Raw genomic sequence first — 17,007 nt, forward strand, 5'->3', positions numbered from 1 at the left:
AGCATTCATAACAACTATGACCTCATTTTAGTGTTTTTATAACCTGTTAAGTTAATAATTAGAAAATGGAATATTTTTCTGGGAAAAAAAAAAATCTCAAATATCTCTGTCCTTCTGGATTAAATCTCCTAACAGAGTTGGCTGAGGGGCACGACAGTGCAACAAGGAGAAAAAAGTGGCAGACAAAATATGATTACATAAACCTCAATTTCCATCTGAAACTACTCTAGAAAGACAGTTCCATGAAATTTTCTCCAATAATGCTAGTATTGCAACACAGTAAGGATGCTGAAACCTATCATCACTGAAAAGGAGAACATACATTCAATAAAGGCTTTGCACATACTAAAAAAAACCCCTCAAACAACCTCCCTCATCCAAATCCCTCCCCAACAACCTGCATAGTTTACATCACAGGCCAAGCACCATTACAGAAAAAAAGAGCAAAAAGACAACTTCTCTTATTATACATCCTCTGAAGCCCTACAGAGCTGCTTCTATATTCCCTGTAATCATTCTACAATAGTGAATACAATAGTACAGCACTGAGGTGCAAAAGAGTGGATCAGAAGATGCTGCATATCAAAACTACCATGTCATTACATTTAGTTGGGTTTAAACCAGGTAGCATGACTGTGGAGGTACCCTCAGTGAGCATGTATAAATTTAAACATGCATTATTGCAGAAAAACTCTATTTATTGGATGGATTGAAGAAATTTGAATCTGTAGAATTTGCAATTGCAGAGGGAATGGATGTTATCACTAAAATACAACTAACTTTAGACCCCTGTTAGAAAATAGATTATTTTATTACAAATTTGTATAATTTCTTGCATAATACTTCTTAAACCTATTTATAGACTTGCAGTGTTTTTGTAATGCTAGCCCATGACACTAATAAACAAACAGTAATGTGAGAAGCATGGATGAGTGCACTAAACTTTGTTAGTCCAAAAAGAAAGAGAATTTTCCTAGGAAAACAAAAAGTAAGTTACCACGCACTAGGGAAATCTCAAGGAAAACAAGAAATGTCCAGCAGAAAAAAAAAAAAAAGTATATTTTACCTTGTAAACAAAAGAAAATACCAACACTTATGTAACAAGAAAATTGTTTAGTAGTTGATACAATTAAAACACATAGCTAAGTCTTTGATGCAATTCTTTTATTTGTACATAAAATCTGTCTTCACGAATTTCCAAATAAATGCTCTGCCATGCATTCTTTTGCAATGCTTCATGCTCAGAGATGATGTCAACTGACACTTCCATACTTCTGGTTGTTTTATTTCATACATAAAATTGTAGAAATGGGATGAGATTCATTTTGGAATTTACTTTTGTTAAAATAAATGTGAAATGTGGTCTTTTGACTTTTTGTTCTGACTGATGTATTCCAAAAAGGAAAAGGTTGAGGTCATAAAAAATATGTTATGTACAGGCCATAAAGAAGATGTTACGTAATCAAAACACTTCAGGAATTGAAAGTGTTACAACCCATATGATAGGGTGAACTAATTAGACACTTCCAAATAGTGAAGCTAGTTCAAATATATCCACATGACACTACAGTCTGCTTTATAATCACACCCCAAGTGTTAGCCATCTGTTTCAGAAAGTCATTTTACTGATACCAGCTTCAAACATTCTAAAATACTAAAATTTCAAGCGAAACAAATATTTGAAATCACTCATTAATTATCTGCCAGTATTTGCAGAACTGTTTCCAAAAAATAGATGGAATGAAAAGAAAACAGTTAAAAGATAAAAACTCCGAGATCATACGGTCAGAAAAGTTTTCCACTTTAACCACTGCTTCAAAGAGACAGCCTGAAAATGTCTCATACAGGTATAAGCCAAATAGATAATTACAAACAATACTATCTTAACCCAAAAAACACATAAGAGGGTAAAATCCAGCAACATAAGGGTTAGATAAAATATATTATAGACATTTATTTTGACTAGCAGTGGAAACTGGAAATATTCTTGCAAAACACTAAATTGGTGTAAACTTTATTACTGGATTTAGTGGAACCAACTCAAGGCTAAATCGAACATTTCCCTGGTCACTGAATAAATTTTGATAGGACATTAAAAATAATGTTGGATGGGTATACTGTGATTTTATGATTCTTTATTGTAAGTTATGAGTCTGCCTCAACCTCTAAATATTGATTGGGAAGTTAGAAGCCCTGAGGACAAGGTACTGATCTGCATCAAAACTGTTTCACCAAATCTACCCAAGTCGAACAGATTGTTCCTATGTTCCCAGTATTGCAGCCTTCTAGGAGCTCCTGTAAAGCAGAAATTTTCAAACAGTCTCAGAGATGTTCTAAATTGTTCTAGAGGAGTCACTGGGTGGCTTATGGATCCAGATTCTGTAGAAGCTGATTTGATTCTTAATTTTTATGTTTACATTTGATCAGATGAATTCACTTAACTCATGAGACAAGTAAATTAATACTCTTTTCCAGTTAATGGACTGTATAGGATAGTCATACCACTTTGCAGGACTTTAACCTATGCTAATTGAAATATTGTTCAAATACATATAGGCAACCTTCAGCTTTCTTTCAATAAACTATATAGCTTAGCTCTCATTATAGTAAAGAAACAATTCATTGATCTGAGGAACAATTTACTTTCCATTTCAATTAGCCTACAGGCAACTTATAATGCTGTGTTTTATTCTCAAAAAAGCAATTTCTCTGAATCTCTCAACAAAGAAGTATGCCAGTATTTAACGCAACTCAACAAGCATGTTATTGACTTTATTCACCAATCTATTTGATTGAAAGTTTTGACTTACTTTTCTAGGTTTTAATGTTCTCTTGAACATTAGGAATTACCTTACTTAATAAAGAAATAAATATTTGACCTGCTTATTATTTTTATATGCAAAGTATAGCTTTAGTAGCATGAGGATAAATACTGCTTGGTGATGAACTAATAGACACATTCAGTCATACATGATAGCTGGTACAAAGATGCCCTTGTCTATCTACTAGCAAATTGGTAAACACAGCAACTGATTGCCTTAATGTGTTAATAAATTACCACCATAACCTAGATGTATATCAAAGTACTATGTGAAGAAAGTTTTCTTGAACCTACAACTAGCTGAATACTCAGTCTATTTGATAAGATATGGAGAATAAATTGACAGTAAGCCAGGTTCCAGGTCTGATGATAATAAGCACAAAATTCAACTGGCAGGCAATTAACACTAGCTGTTCAGGAATCAAAACCGGTGGCTAATACATTTAATGTCTTAATTAATGAGCTGAACCATGGGTTGCATGTACATGCAGCAAGCAAGCGGACAATCGTTTTCTGATGTGATAATTGAGCCATTTCTAAATAAAGAACAATTAAGGTCAGGGGGCTTGGAGATTTACTTGTGATGATTCTCTGTAAAGGCAGAAAATCTGTATACTGAATACCAACCACACCCACAAAGGAAATGTCAGTCACTGGTCACTCACTTTGGAAACTGAGCACACACTTTGTAAACACAATTACTTGAAAAAATTCTTTGCCTTAAAGAATATAAGAGAAGTTAAATACTCGTTAGGACCAGAAACATGTTATGTGACTATTATGCCAATATGTACTGTAACAAATTCTAACAGCCATTTTCTTTAACAAAGAACACAGCTTTTAAAACGTCTAGACCCCATGAAACACTTTGCCAGATTTTTACAGCAACCTTGAACACAGTCATAACAACATTCTTAAAAAAGATGATCTTACTGCCTTTCCTTACACAAATAACTAAAACCTGATATTCCCCTGTTATTTGAGATTTCCTAATAATATACTAAAATATTCTAGATTAATCTTTATGTCTCAGATTAGCTGAGATTAGCATGTTGGGTAGGAATTCAGTTTTACAGAAAACTCTGTGTTAACCAAAGGTGTTTTAAGAGCACAGCAAAAGGAATTCTCTTTGAGCAGATTTTATATTTTCTCATGAGATTCCACTCTTTAAATCTCATTATGTTGTCTCAATTTCACAACAGTACTAAAAAGAAGCTACATTTAGTTTTTAAGTAATACTTGTTTTGGACATAAAATAAATTAATATGGGCTGCTGCATTTACTTATCACCCATATATATCTAATTTCCTGGCATTTCCCGTGGCATGTACATATATGTCACTCATTTTTTGTTTTAATGAGATATTAATAATTGCCTTTCAGTAGATTGATCATGCACACCAGACTCCTCCTATCTATTATTTACACAAAGAGCTGTTTTGAGCTGATTTTGTCAAACCACTAGGAAGAATAATACTCCCATAATCTTACAGATGGAAAAAAAAATGAAGTATTTTATTACAATCTGTATTTCTTTAGACATTCTGTAACATATATATATAATAAAAATTGTTGGTAACATCTAAACTGTCATACTAGAAAAGCATGTCCTAAATTGTGAACCACTTGCAGAAATAAATAAAAATTAATATGGTAGCACAAAAACGTTCTCTGTGGAACACAGAAATGAGAATAAAGTAACATTTCCAGGATGGTAACTTCACTTCTGAAGGAAAGAAACAAAGTTATATGCAGGAATATATCTTCTGAAGAACAAAATATTAGAGTTCTGCGCAAATCAAGCCTTAAATCAACTTTTTACGTGTCACTCTAGCCTGACTTAAGTTCTTACTAAAAGACTTAAGCATGTCTCCAGCAATAACCAATATGTGGGACTATTCAATTGCAATATATTTTACATTTACTATGAAATATGAAAAAGGCATTCCTCTAATTTTAACCAAAAAAAAAGTTATTCATTTAATAAGCAACATTTAAATGCAGAATAATTTCTAGAAGGAAATGATTCCTAACACTCCCTGAACACTGGGTGATTACTGGACTCATCATCATGACGTAAATGACAAAATTATCAGGAAACTACATTACTAGGTATGAACAAAATCTGATTTATAAAGGTGCATTTGATCATATGTCAACAATCTTAAGCTAAATTGTTATCAAGTCCTTTTTTTGTTTTGTTTTAAATCTGAGTTTTCTGAGCACAGACAACTTCTGTAATCATTTTAATTCAATAGCATCTAGTAACTTTTAAACTCTGTCCAATTTCAGGCAAACCTAATAAAAAGGCAGAGGTCTCAAAGATGTTATGATTCTACAAACCTCTTAACAATTGCTGATTGAATAGAGGAGAAAGACCTGTTAGAAGAAAATTTGAGGAAAATTCTGCTTTATTCATCTTGTTTGGCAGCAGCCAAGTTGTCAATCAGGAAGCAGATGGCTCTGGTCCAGTCACCACAGGCGGATGGGACAGTCCTACAGTGCACGGCAGTGGGGAGTGGGAGGATGCTGATGGTTACACACAGAGATCATAGGAACTCGATGTGCTATGTGGAACTGTGGATCCGGAAAGGACCATATTGGAGTATAAATTTTAAAAGAAAATTAACAGTAGGTACCTTTGTGTTTAATTAGCTAATGAGTTATATTAACAGCCAGCATGGCCAGCAGGTTGAGGGAGATGATCTTGCCCCACCACTCTGTTCTGGTAAGACCCCACCTGGAGCCCTGTATCCAGCTCTGGAGCCCTCAGTACAGGAAAGACATGGACCTGTTGGAAAGGGTTCAGAGGAGGCCATCAAGATCATCAGAGGAATGGAACACCTCTCCTACGAGGACAGGCTGAGAGAGCTGGGGTTGTTCAGCCTGGAGAAGACCCTGGGGAGACCTTACTGTGGCCTTTCAGTACTTAAAGAAGTACTTAAAGAAGGCCTGTAAGAAAGATGGGGACAGACCTTTCAGTAGGGCCTGTTGCAATAGGACAAGGGGTAACAGTTTTAAACTGGAAGAGCGGAGATTCAGGCTAAACATAAGGAAGAAATTTTTTTACAATGAGGGTGGCGAAACACTGGCACAGGTTGCCCAGAGTGGTTGCTCCATCCCTGGAAACATTCATGGCCAGGCTGGACAGGGCTCTGAGCAACCTGACCCTGTTAAAAAGGTCCCTGCTCATTGTAGACACATTTGACTAGATGTCCTTTGAGTGTTCCTTCCAACCTAAACTATTCTATGATTCTACCATTATAAGGCTGGACAGTAGACACCTTACTAGTACAGAACAGATTTAATGCCTACTTCTGGGATGTGAGCTTACTTTTTAAGAACTAAATGGTGTGTCTTCATACAACATTCCTGTTTAAACTGTGTACTTTGCATACAATGATATTGTAAAAAGTGAAGCCAAAATATTTATGCATATACATAATTTCATATTATATCTAATACTGTCCTGAAACAAATGATCCTCAAAAATCAAGCTTCATAAAAATGTTTTAAGCCATGACTTGTATTTAAATTTGGCTTTATCCTGAAGAACTGAGCTAGATATATCAAAAACAAAATCTACAAATGGGGTATCAAGGAAATAATTCCTTCATAAAATTAGACTCTAAACACAATAACTAAAGGTCTCATACACACTGTCTAGAGTGTAATCGTTAGCACATGATGTACAAAACATCTCAGTGGAAACATCTGCCTAGTGTGATGATCTTGATGCAATCAAAATCTATTCATCCTAAACAAAGAAAAACATGCAGAATCTTATTCACCCTAACCAAGACCACAGAGAATTAACGAACAAAAACTATACAGAAAACGCTCATGTCACTCAGAGTTGATAACAGTGTCATCACTAGATGGAACATTTTCTATCAGATTATTGAAATAAATTTATGGCTATGAAATTGGGGCCCTAAGCCATCAACCAAGTTGATCCATTAAGGGTAAAGCTAACAAGAATCAAGAGATGATGATTACTGAAGAGGAAAAATCTTCACATGCAAAGCATTGTCTGTCAGTTTACATTAAACATCTAGTTCATTTGTATCTGGACTACCTAAAGAAAGAAAATCTGTGGTAATGAAGAAAACTAAATCAGTATTGTATGAGATGCACTGAAGTAATTGATAAGCAAAATGTACTTGAGGTTTCAGGTTATTCTCCTGATGAATTCAAAACCCTGTGCCTGCTCCTGAGACATACTGCTGTTTTTTTGCAAGCAGATTTTTTTCAGCTATGTTTTCTATTCCAGATACTCTTCTTATCATGTATTTCAGAACTGCAACTATCAGACTGATAAAATTATGCAGTAATGTTTCATATTCTTCCTCTCACTTAGACTTTTTGGTATTTTGGAAAACTGTAGTTCTCTCTTAATAAGTTATTTGAAAGAAAGTCAGCTATATTTATAGTGAGTACAGAAAAAAAAAAGAACAGTAAATTCATTTAAGCAGACATATTTACAACCTCTCTTTCTAAGATTTAAATAGATTCGTAAAGTGTTTCTTTAAGGGAGACAAATCCTGCATACTTTACTCCATATGCATCTTTAATGAACACTGAACTACCACAGCTAGAAAGATATGATCTTTTAAATATGTACAGTACAGCACATTTCTAGATAAAATAAATAATTAGAGAATCAAACAGATGTGCTTTCTAGCATGTTCTCAAGTAAAGTACTCATACAGTTAGGGTCAGATTCAAAACTCACAAGTATGTAATGGAAGAAAGGAAACTAACCAAAAGAGAGTCTGCAGGTTAACTGAGGCTCAGCCTGTCCCAAAGGTTATACATTTGATATATGCAATTTTGGTTAGTGCTTGCCTTGAATTCAATTCTGACCGTGACAAGCCTCAGTAAGACTCATTTAACATTCCATCTAATAAGGAAATTGAAGAGAAATTTAACTGAAAATCATGACATACAAAGAAAGAAGGAAAATAAACAATTAAGTTATTTCTATTAGTGCAATCCTTGTGTATTGTAGTCATAGTTCATGATGATAAGATGGCCAGATTTTAGATCGTCTATACTTTGGTTCTGTACTAAGATATAGCTACCATACTTTTGCAAAGGATTTAAATTATATTTCTCAAAAAATCTAAATAGCAATCATAACTGTAGTGTAGGCATCCTGCGTAAGGAAATATAAAGCAAATGGTGTATTCTACAAGACTTGCTGTAGGATTAAAATATTTCTGTTAAAAATGATAACTGTTAAAATATATTTTTTTACTTTGTTTTGTTAAATAACACAGTTTCATTAAATGGTAAATGTTTCATAATTTTCAATGTTATTTTTTGTAATTGTTAGAACACCTAAAATGTACAGAATGTAACATCAACATTTTATATTTCTGAAAAAAAATATTGATACAGATGTGCTAATGTACAGTTCTGCCTGGTGGCTGATTTAATATCCAAAACCTTCCACTCAAAATAAAAGAAGTCAGTTCTTGAAACCTGATGAGTAGAGATCAATTCAATTTTGCAGGAAACTGAGGACATTTTTTATACTTCAACTATTTTAGATGTTATATTTGTTCAAAGATATGCCTTATCTTTTGCCTTTCCAATAGTTTGGAAGTATTAAATAAAGTGATGGATGCAACGACAATTCCATGGAACATAAACCCAAATATACTTTATTTAAGGTTGTGTTTCAAAGCCTTTATGTATTTATGTGTTTGTGAGGCACAGAAAAAATATTCATTTCTACAATACTTTTAATGAGCCTTCTTACTGCTTGATCAGATTTTACACAATGTGTATTGCCAGGGAATTTCATTTTTCCCCAGAGCTTTGTGATCTCTATCGTTTATAAGTCTTCTCATTCAAACAGCTTAATTCATTTCCCAGTGAATGTACCTATAGTTACTAGTCCATTATGTTGTACAAGGGCTCACACGATGTCAGAGTCCATATTACAATATTCTTATTGGTCTTGAGCCAATCAGCAAAGGAAAGCAACTTTAGCTATGCAATTACATTCAAAATAAATTGTCGACTGAATTCAGAATTTCTGCAAGACTCCAGCTGCTGTGTCAGATCAATGTGTGCACAATGAGTTCCTACTAGTGATCATATTAAGATATTCTAAGAGTACTCTAGCATATACACACATGAGAACATTCAGTTTGACATCAGCATTGACAATTGATTGAAGTAGGATGAAGGCAGACTCTACCATAACTCAACAACAGAGAGACACAACTTAGGTTTTGACCATCTGTAATATAAAAAGTGATCTTAAAAGTTTCCATGGATATAGAGGAAGCAAAAGAAGAAAAAAAAAAAAAAAAAAGATAGGTATGTATGGAAGCAGCCAAAGGCAGGCTGGATTCAATCTTTTAAGTGTTACCATTTATTGTCTACCATGGGAACAATATAATTCACTTGTGAGATCAAAATCACACACTTAATGAAATATACATTCAAAAAGGACTGGAGAAAAACCCACGCATGACAAGAATATTCCTTTGTCACCCATCTGACTCTGAGTGTTTAATTGAAAGTAATCTTCACTGGTTTTAATATTCTAGCTATGCTATCTCTGTAGTTCATCTGAAAACACTGGAAAACTGAAAAATATTGGTGAATCCAAACACTTCCCGAACTGCCTTTTCCCCATGAATTTGAATACTCATTGGATTTCACTAACCCAATCAGCTTCTTACTTCCCTGAAAATCAATTATATGCTGAAATTGTACATACTCTGAGGAAACCTGGGTGGATTGTCGTTGACATCAGTGAGTGTGATATTTACAGTTGTTGACCCTGACAGCCCTCCGACCTGCCCAGCCATATCTTTGGCTTGAATGACAACGGAATAATGCTCTCTGGCTTCCCTGTCCATGTTGTGCAAGGCAGTCCTGATGACTCCTGTGATGGAAAGAAAACAAACAGAAGATCAGGATTAGCTTGTTTTAGAAAGAGGAAAAGTTAGGCATAACATTTCTTTACGGGAAAGGTGAGACATGGCAGATTTTCTGGTAATGTAAAGCTTTCTACAATCACATTAAGCTGGCTTTAGTTCTTTGCAGTTTACATATATATGTATATCTTAATGCCGGTTACTGCTAGACAACCAGCTTGATCGAGGATATGAAAAAAATAAAATAATATATATTAAATCAACAATTATATTAATAAATAAATAGGACTATTATATACCATTCTTAGCAGAAAGCCACATTGACAAAACTCTGGTGTTTCTCATATGTCATAACTATTCAAATAGCTACTTCATAGAAATACTAATGAATGAGAACTCTTATCCCACTGAAGAAAAAAAAATTCCTTTTTAAGAAAAGTTAATTTCTGAATTCAAACATGACATACCTCTTATAACTACTCAAAAGCTAAACTTTCTTATTTGACAAATTTCAAAAAACTGTACTTTCTTATTTGATTCATGTCAATCACATAGATTTATGTTCATAAATGTCAGTTACCTAATACTTGCTTGTAAAGTGAAAGATAAGCTACTTTTTTTTTTTTTTTACTACAATACAGAGACAAAACTAAAATTGAGTGATGCTAAAATTCTATCTATTTTTATCCACTATCATGAGAAATGTTTTTAACATTTAGCCAATTCTACATGCAGAACCAATGTTACAACAAATTAAGAACAGCAAACCCTGTGGGCTCAGTATCGGTTTTGGTACATTTTTCACTTATGTGGATGCCTGTAAATTAGGCCCTGCTAATTTCTTTCATCACAGACTGACAGAAATCTCATGGAGTTCAATGAAGGGAAATGTCAAGTCCTGTGTCAAGGAACCAATACATGCTGTGGACAGCCTAGCTGAGAAGCAGTTTTTCAGAAAAGGATCTAGGGGCTCCTCAAGTTAGACATGAACCAGCAAAGTGCCCCTGCAGCAAACAAGGCCAACAGCATCCCAGGCTGGCTGCATTATGAAAAGCATTGCCAGCAGGTCAAGAGAGAGGATCCTTCTCCACTGCTCACCACTGTTAAGGCCACATCTGGAGTGCTGGGTCCAGTTCTGGGCTCACCAGTACATAAAAGACATTGATACACTGGAGCGAGAAATATAGAAACAAAGAAATGTGTGAAATGCTAATTTTGTTAACATTAATTTTTCAAAAACCTAAATTTTTAGCATAACTTGATTTTGGACTCTGAAACTGAGTGGCTCTTATAACTAGTCAGAAAACATACTACAGCAGGTGTTGCTTCTGGGTAAATTTTAAACATGTAATAGCCATTAACAGAAAGTAAGTTATGAAGAAGAACCTTATTCATCTAGAAAATCTCTTGTACAGCATGATTCTCAAGGGTTTTGATTCCCACAGTCTCAGATGACGCAAAAAATGATTTCCAGAATACCACTTCTTCAGTAGAACAATTTAGCCACTATTACAAACAAAATGGAAATTTTCATGGAACTTATACCAGTGTTTCCATTCTATTCTGAAAATAAATCATGCATAAAGAGTAGAACTATCCACAAAGAATAATATTTTAAAGTATCCATGAAGATTCAGAATTATTTCAACATGGTTTTGCACTGTAAGTTCCTTTTAATCAGAAGTTCCTTCTGGACAAGCTGGCTAAAAATAGTACACCAGTCTGTTTTAGTTCATCAGTGTTTTGTATTTTGAATGACACGGTTAGAAACAGGTCTTTTCTCGCTGTTTGCACCATGATATACTGAAATGAACCACAACTTTTACATACTAAAAATAGAAGGCATGGAGACTTTTGGATAAAAGGAATTGATGTAACTTAAATATGAAGCTTCATCAAAATCAATTTGGTTCACAAAATCTGGCACAATGGTTCTGAAATTTCATTTTGGTGAAAAATAGGAGAAAAGTACTAGAATTAAAACATGTCCTGCTTTGACATTTTTCAAATAAATTGCTTCATTTTCTTACATTGAAACCAAATTTATTGGAACATTTAATGTTTATGTATATGCATGGAGGGAGTCTTTGATTTTTTTTTTTTTTTTTTTTTTTTTTTAAACCTTCCATTTCATTCTGAAACAGACCAAATTTTACATAGTGGAACATCTGTCTTCTGTACAATCCTCATAATTACACTAGTTACTTACATTTTTAAACTAATTTAAACAATTTCCTCTGAATTACAATTACTTTCCTCTTCCTTTTTGCTTCAAGGAATGTGTTAGTGAATCAATACATGTAGACAGTTAATAAGGATTTGAGGATGACTTATCATTTGATCTCTCCCACTTGCATCCGATTCCTCTTTTCTGAAAACTGAGTAATTGAAAATGGACAAGTTTTTAGTTACAAAAACTTGTTCCAAAGTTTTGAATAAGAAAACTGGTGCTGAAAGATGGGAAAGTTTAGTTCTCTCTCTTTTATTGGTTGCATATACATACATACATCCTAAAACTATATAATCAGTTAGGCATATAACTACTGCACAGACCCTAATGTTTGATTTTTGTTACTAGCAGCTCCACCAATTATTCTGCCAGTATAGCACTAAAATCATACATACTTTCAAATTTCTCCAATGAGCCCAAAAGGTGTAAGGAGAATTTTCTTGGTTGCCTTTTCCGATAAGATAATACGAAGTGTTCCAGCAGTTCTTTTTAAAGTAGGAATTGTCCCTGAGTATATTGGCAGTGGCTCCTATGCATTTCACAAGAAGACAGGAAGTTCATATTAAGGAAGATGTCTCCCTGTCTCAAATGGTGAGTAAAGAAACTGAAAAATAAAACTCAACTGTCACAGGCTTTTAAAATTTAAACACAGATTTAATTTTGCTTCATGTCTGTTAGGCAACACTGTGACCCAGTTGACTGAGTACTTTTCAGCTATGTTTCCAGGATTTATTCATCTTTAGTAAGAAAGAAAAGCAAGATGAAAGATGCAAGATGTAGACACCATTACAGGGACACCCCATCCTGTTTCTGGTATTAAATGAAGAAATTTTATAGAAGTTTGATGGCTATGTCAAAAATCATGTACATGTGGAGGTTTAGATCTATTGGAATGGAATTGAGAAGAACATACAGTTCTGGACCTCTGGCCCGCTGAGTTTAGTCATATCTATTTCCATCTTAAAATAATGTGAGATGTGTTTTCCCACATGGCACCTCTCCTAGAAGAAACTTTTTCTTCTAACTTCTTGTCTAAATTTAGTCTCCTCTAAATAACACTTTTTTTTTTCCTCTGTCAGTTTCTAGAGTCTTGAAAAACACATTTTCCAATTTGAATTTATCTTCCTTGATGAAGGATGACCAGAAAACTATCTACCTTCCAGATGAGATTTTATCACAACCTTTTCTAACTATGACCTTTTTTTTCAGACTACATCACACTGGTGATTCTTTTATGATTGATTAACATACCTAGGACATTGTCCTCCAATGACATTTCCAAATCCTTGAGACTAGAGTTACTGTATAATCATAGAATATCTCAAGTTGGAAGGGACCCATAAGGATCATCGAGACCAGCTCCTTGGTTCCCACAGAACTAGGACTAGACTATATGGCTAAAAGTGTCAGATAGTGTTATAATTAGTCCTGCAACATGGTCTTTACTGTATAATACCATTCAATTTCATTATGTTCTTCTGGCTCTTGCCCTCAGAAACATAAGTTTATTCCTCTATATTGACAATTCCTCACAACTTTTTGTAGTCAGTAAATTTCTTCATGACAGTTCTGTATTTGTCCTTAAAACATCAGATAAAATTGATTGAGAAGAACATTGAGATGTCATGTTCTGAAAAAGGATTAGAATGTCTACTACTGTGGATAGCTCCTTTTCTTTCCTTTTACCCAATACCTCTGGATTTGAGAAAGCCCTGAAAATAAGTTTATTTATTGCAAGTTTTACTTCCTTCTCCATAAAACTCTCTGAATTCATTCTTGATACTAAACTGCAGTCAATTCCTTTTTTTTTCCCAAGTTTTATTTAAGATACCTCTATGCTCTGCAGCATGTGATAATGTGTTATGTTGTCTTTTTTTAGCATTCTGTGAAGAATCATTTTGCTTGCATGTAAGAAGAGCTGCAACAGAAGGCTCAACTGTAAATGTGTCTGTAAAAATGAAGAATTTTTAATTCAAGGGCAGACACATTAAGAAAATATCTGCCTCAGTCAAGTGTCTAACTGTATATTTACCAAACTATTTAAATATGTAGTAATTTATCTTATTATTTATTTAAAAAAAAAGGAACTTAGTTTAGATTCAATGACAACTACAGAATTATAGTCAGCTTTCTCTTACAGCTTACTCCTGTATGATACGTGAATGGAACTTTCCCAGAATAAACCATGGTTCATTTTAACATTTTGAGCTCAAACATTTTCTGTCTAATGGGAAAAAAAATTCAAGTCAAATCCAATTTAATGACAAACTAGTTTGTCATAGAAAAGTTTTGGTGGTGGTTTTAATTTGTTTGTTTGTTTGTTTGTTTGTTTTATTTTTTATTATTTCCATTCTGTTATTGGATCACAAGCCTGGTCACTACAGGTTTTCTGAAGGGCAAGTAGGTCAGACTAGATCCCCCATACTCTAGTTTTTTATATATCTGTATTGTCATGAGCACAAACACTAAATGACTCAAATATAATTTAAAAAAAAACTACTTAATAACTAATTAAATATGTGATTTTACTAATTACTGAGGGAAGAGAGCTGTTGCAGATGATAATTTCATTAATATTATTTATAATTTGTGAATAAAAACTCTATTTTTATCACTGCTTTTCTTTAGGATAGTTAGCTTTCTTTATTGTAAGTTAATATTCTGAATACATTGTATATATTAAAATATATCTCAAAATCTAATGTTTTTCTACCTTTTAAGAGAAAGAGCTATGTTTTTGCTGTTGTTTTTTATTTGTTTGTTTGTTTGTGGGTTTTTTTTGTGGTTTATTGTTTTTCATTTTAAGACAACAACTGAGCAAGTACAAGTTAGCAGATGGATTTATTTTTCCTTCAAAACAAACTTCAAATTTAGAACTCGTAATAGATTTTGACTTGCATTTATGATTTAGTTTACACTATAACTGTAAACAAAATATGCGATACAGACAGTTTGGTCATAGTCCACATTCTGAATGCTTCTATAACATAGATGATTTTAACCTAGGCCTTTGAGTCAGATCTGCTTTGTGTAACGTATTTTATTCCTTTATAGGGACATCACTAGATACTTCATAACTAAAAGTCAAAGCACTATAGAAATGACAATTAATGGTCAATTTTCTTCTATGGTCACAATTATAGTGCTGAAAGACACTTTGCTCTTTCTCAAGTAAAAAAGATAATTGAAATAAAATAAATTAATAATACACTGAAGGACAAATGCTGTAATAAAATATGATTTTTGAAAAAATAGTACAATTTAAAAAGAAAATAGTAAGATTTTTAAAAATAAGTAGTTTAGAAGAGTGTTCATTTGGTATTAAGGGGGGAGAGGGGTGGTTACCAGACTGATGATGTTACAATGGCTACCTCCAGGAAAAAATAAAAATCTATTCAATTTACTATTAGTAAATAAAGCCTTCTCAAAAATCTCCATGAGTAACAGCCTGAATTTATAAAACAAAAAGTCTTGTGCCAAAGCCTCCTGAATTAAGAAATTTGAAGAAAGCTTCACTGATTGACACTAATTTATGTGGCAATTGCATGGATGCCAAATGTAATCATGACATCTTCCACTGCTTTTATAATGTAAAGCATATTCAAATGAATTGAATTAAGAATTTTCTGACATGCTGCCTCCCAGAAAGCAGACAAGAAACTCTAATCTGCCATATGCAATTGCTGCAAATGAAAGGAATTTCCATTACAGAAATACCATAGCAAGTGACTACCCTATTTGGGCAGGAAGCTGTCCTTTTTTCTCTTGCCAATAGTAAAAGCACATTTATATGGGTGCCAGGTTTGCCAGCTCTATTTCCGTTAGAATGGTTCACAGTTTTTTAAAAGTACATTTATTTCAGCATATTGTAGGCTGGTGTAATCAGCAGGACATTAGTATAATCAGGGATGATTTTTCCACTGCAATGCTGTACTTGTCCCATTGTCTTCAGATGCTGCTACTTCCAAATCACAATGCTATGGAATAGATATCTTCTGGATTTAGTGGTAGTGGATTATTGGTTTATTCATCTCTGATTATTGTCATTCCTGGAAATATCAACTTTTCACTTTGGTCTAGACATCTACATCAAACTTTTCAGAAAAAATAAACATTATATATATATATACATATACATATATATATATGTATATATATATATATTTGGCGCAGATCTCACTATCTAATCACAACCTGAAGTCTTTTAACAAACCTATGTCCAGTGTGGCTCTATGTGACTGTAAAGATGCAGGCATCTGTTAATTTGTTCCGTTGAGCCATACAGGCATGGTTCTGTTGTCTGAGAACCTCTGTGCAGGTTGGACCATAAACCTGAGTTTTACCTGCACAACTCTAGTTGTACCTGGCAGGCTGTGTGGCTGCAACATGAAGTACTGTGTACAAGTTTGGTTTTTTTCTGTGTTTAAAAGTAGTGGAGAAGAGTTAATCATGGTGGCTAAAATTATTATTAGATTGTAGTAAAGACAGGATGGAAACCTATTTTAACAGAAATATTCAGTAGAAATGGAAAAGAATGAGGTGCTGCTGTCCTAGTAACAATTAAGCAAAATAGAATCAGTAGATTAAGCTGGGTTCAGTAAGACATTCAGCATCACTTCTTCAAATGTTTTCTAGTCAGAGGAAACCAGCCTCTGTAACCATCTACAGAAAACAGGCATGAGCTGGACTATAAGAACACAAGTGGTCTTCAGCTTCCAAATATATATTCAGATTCTCTACAAGACATCAGTGGAGGGCAGCTGCTACTTGGAAGCCTGAGAGGTGAGCAGCAGAGTCACTGGAAGCCAGAAACCTGGCTGTTTCTTTTCCAGTTTAACAAAGCATTATATTTCCAAATACATTACTATCAAACACTTTACATAACACCTAATTAGGTAGAGTGTTTGCAATCACTCAGACCTTCAAAATTTAGACCCTTTTAAAGCAACAGTCCTCACCTTGGAAAGAAATCTAAGTATAGGTTAGATCTTTAGTACAGTATATGCAACCTTTTGCATCCAGAGTCAAAATATGTTCTTTCAAGAAACTTAGATATT

General features: G+C 33.8%; 1 protein-coding gene across 2 annotated transcripts in view; it reads right to left on the reverse strand.

The window, feature by feature from the left end:
• The window catches only part of CDH18 (cadherin 18), a gene marked incomplete at both ends in the record, with an annotated part of 163,039 nt that overhangs the window by 55,197 nt on the left and 90,835 nt on the right, over window positions 1–17,007 (reverse strand). For both annotated transcript variants that reach the window (XM_082044497.1, XM_082044496.1), the window contains one exon: window positions 9,561–9,728. In XM_082044497.1, coding sequence (XP_081900623.1) covers window positions 9,561–9,728 — 168 coding nt within the window. The remainder of the gene's footprint in view (window positions 1–9,560; window positions 9,729–17,007) is intronic.

Source organism: Streptopelia decaocto, assembly GCF_964273445.1.
Source record: "Streptopelia decaocto genome assembly, chromosome: 2".
Lineage (NCBI taxonomy): Eukaryota > Metazoa > Chordata > Aves > Columbiformes > Columbidae > Streptopelia > Streptopelia decaocto.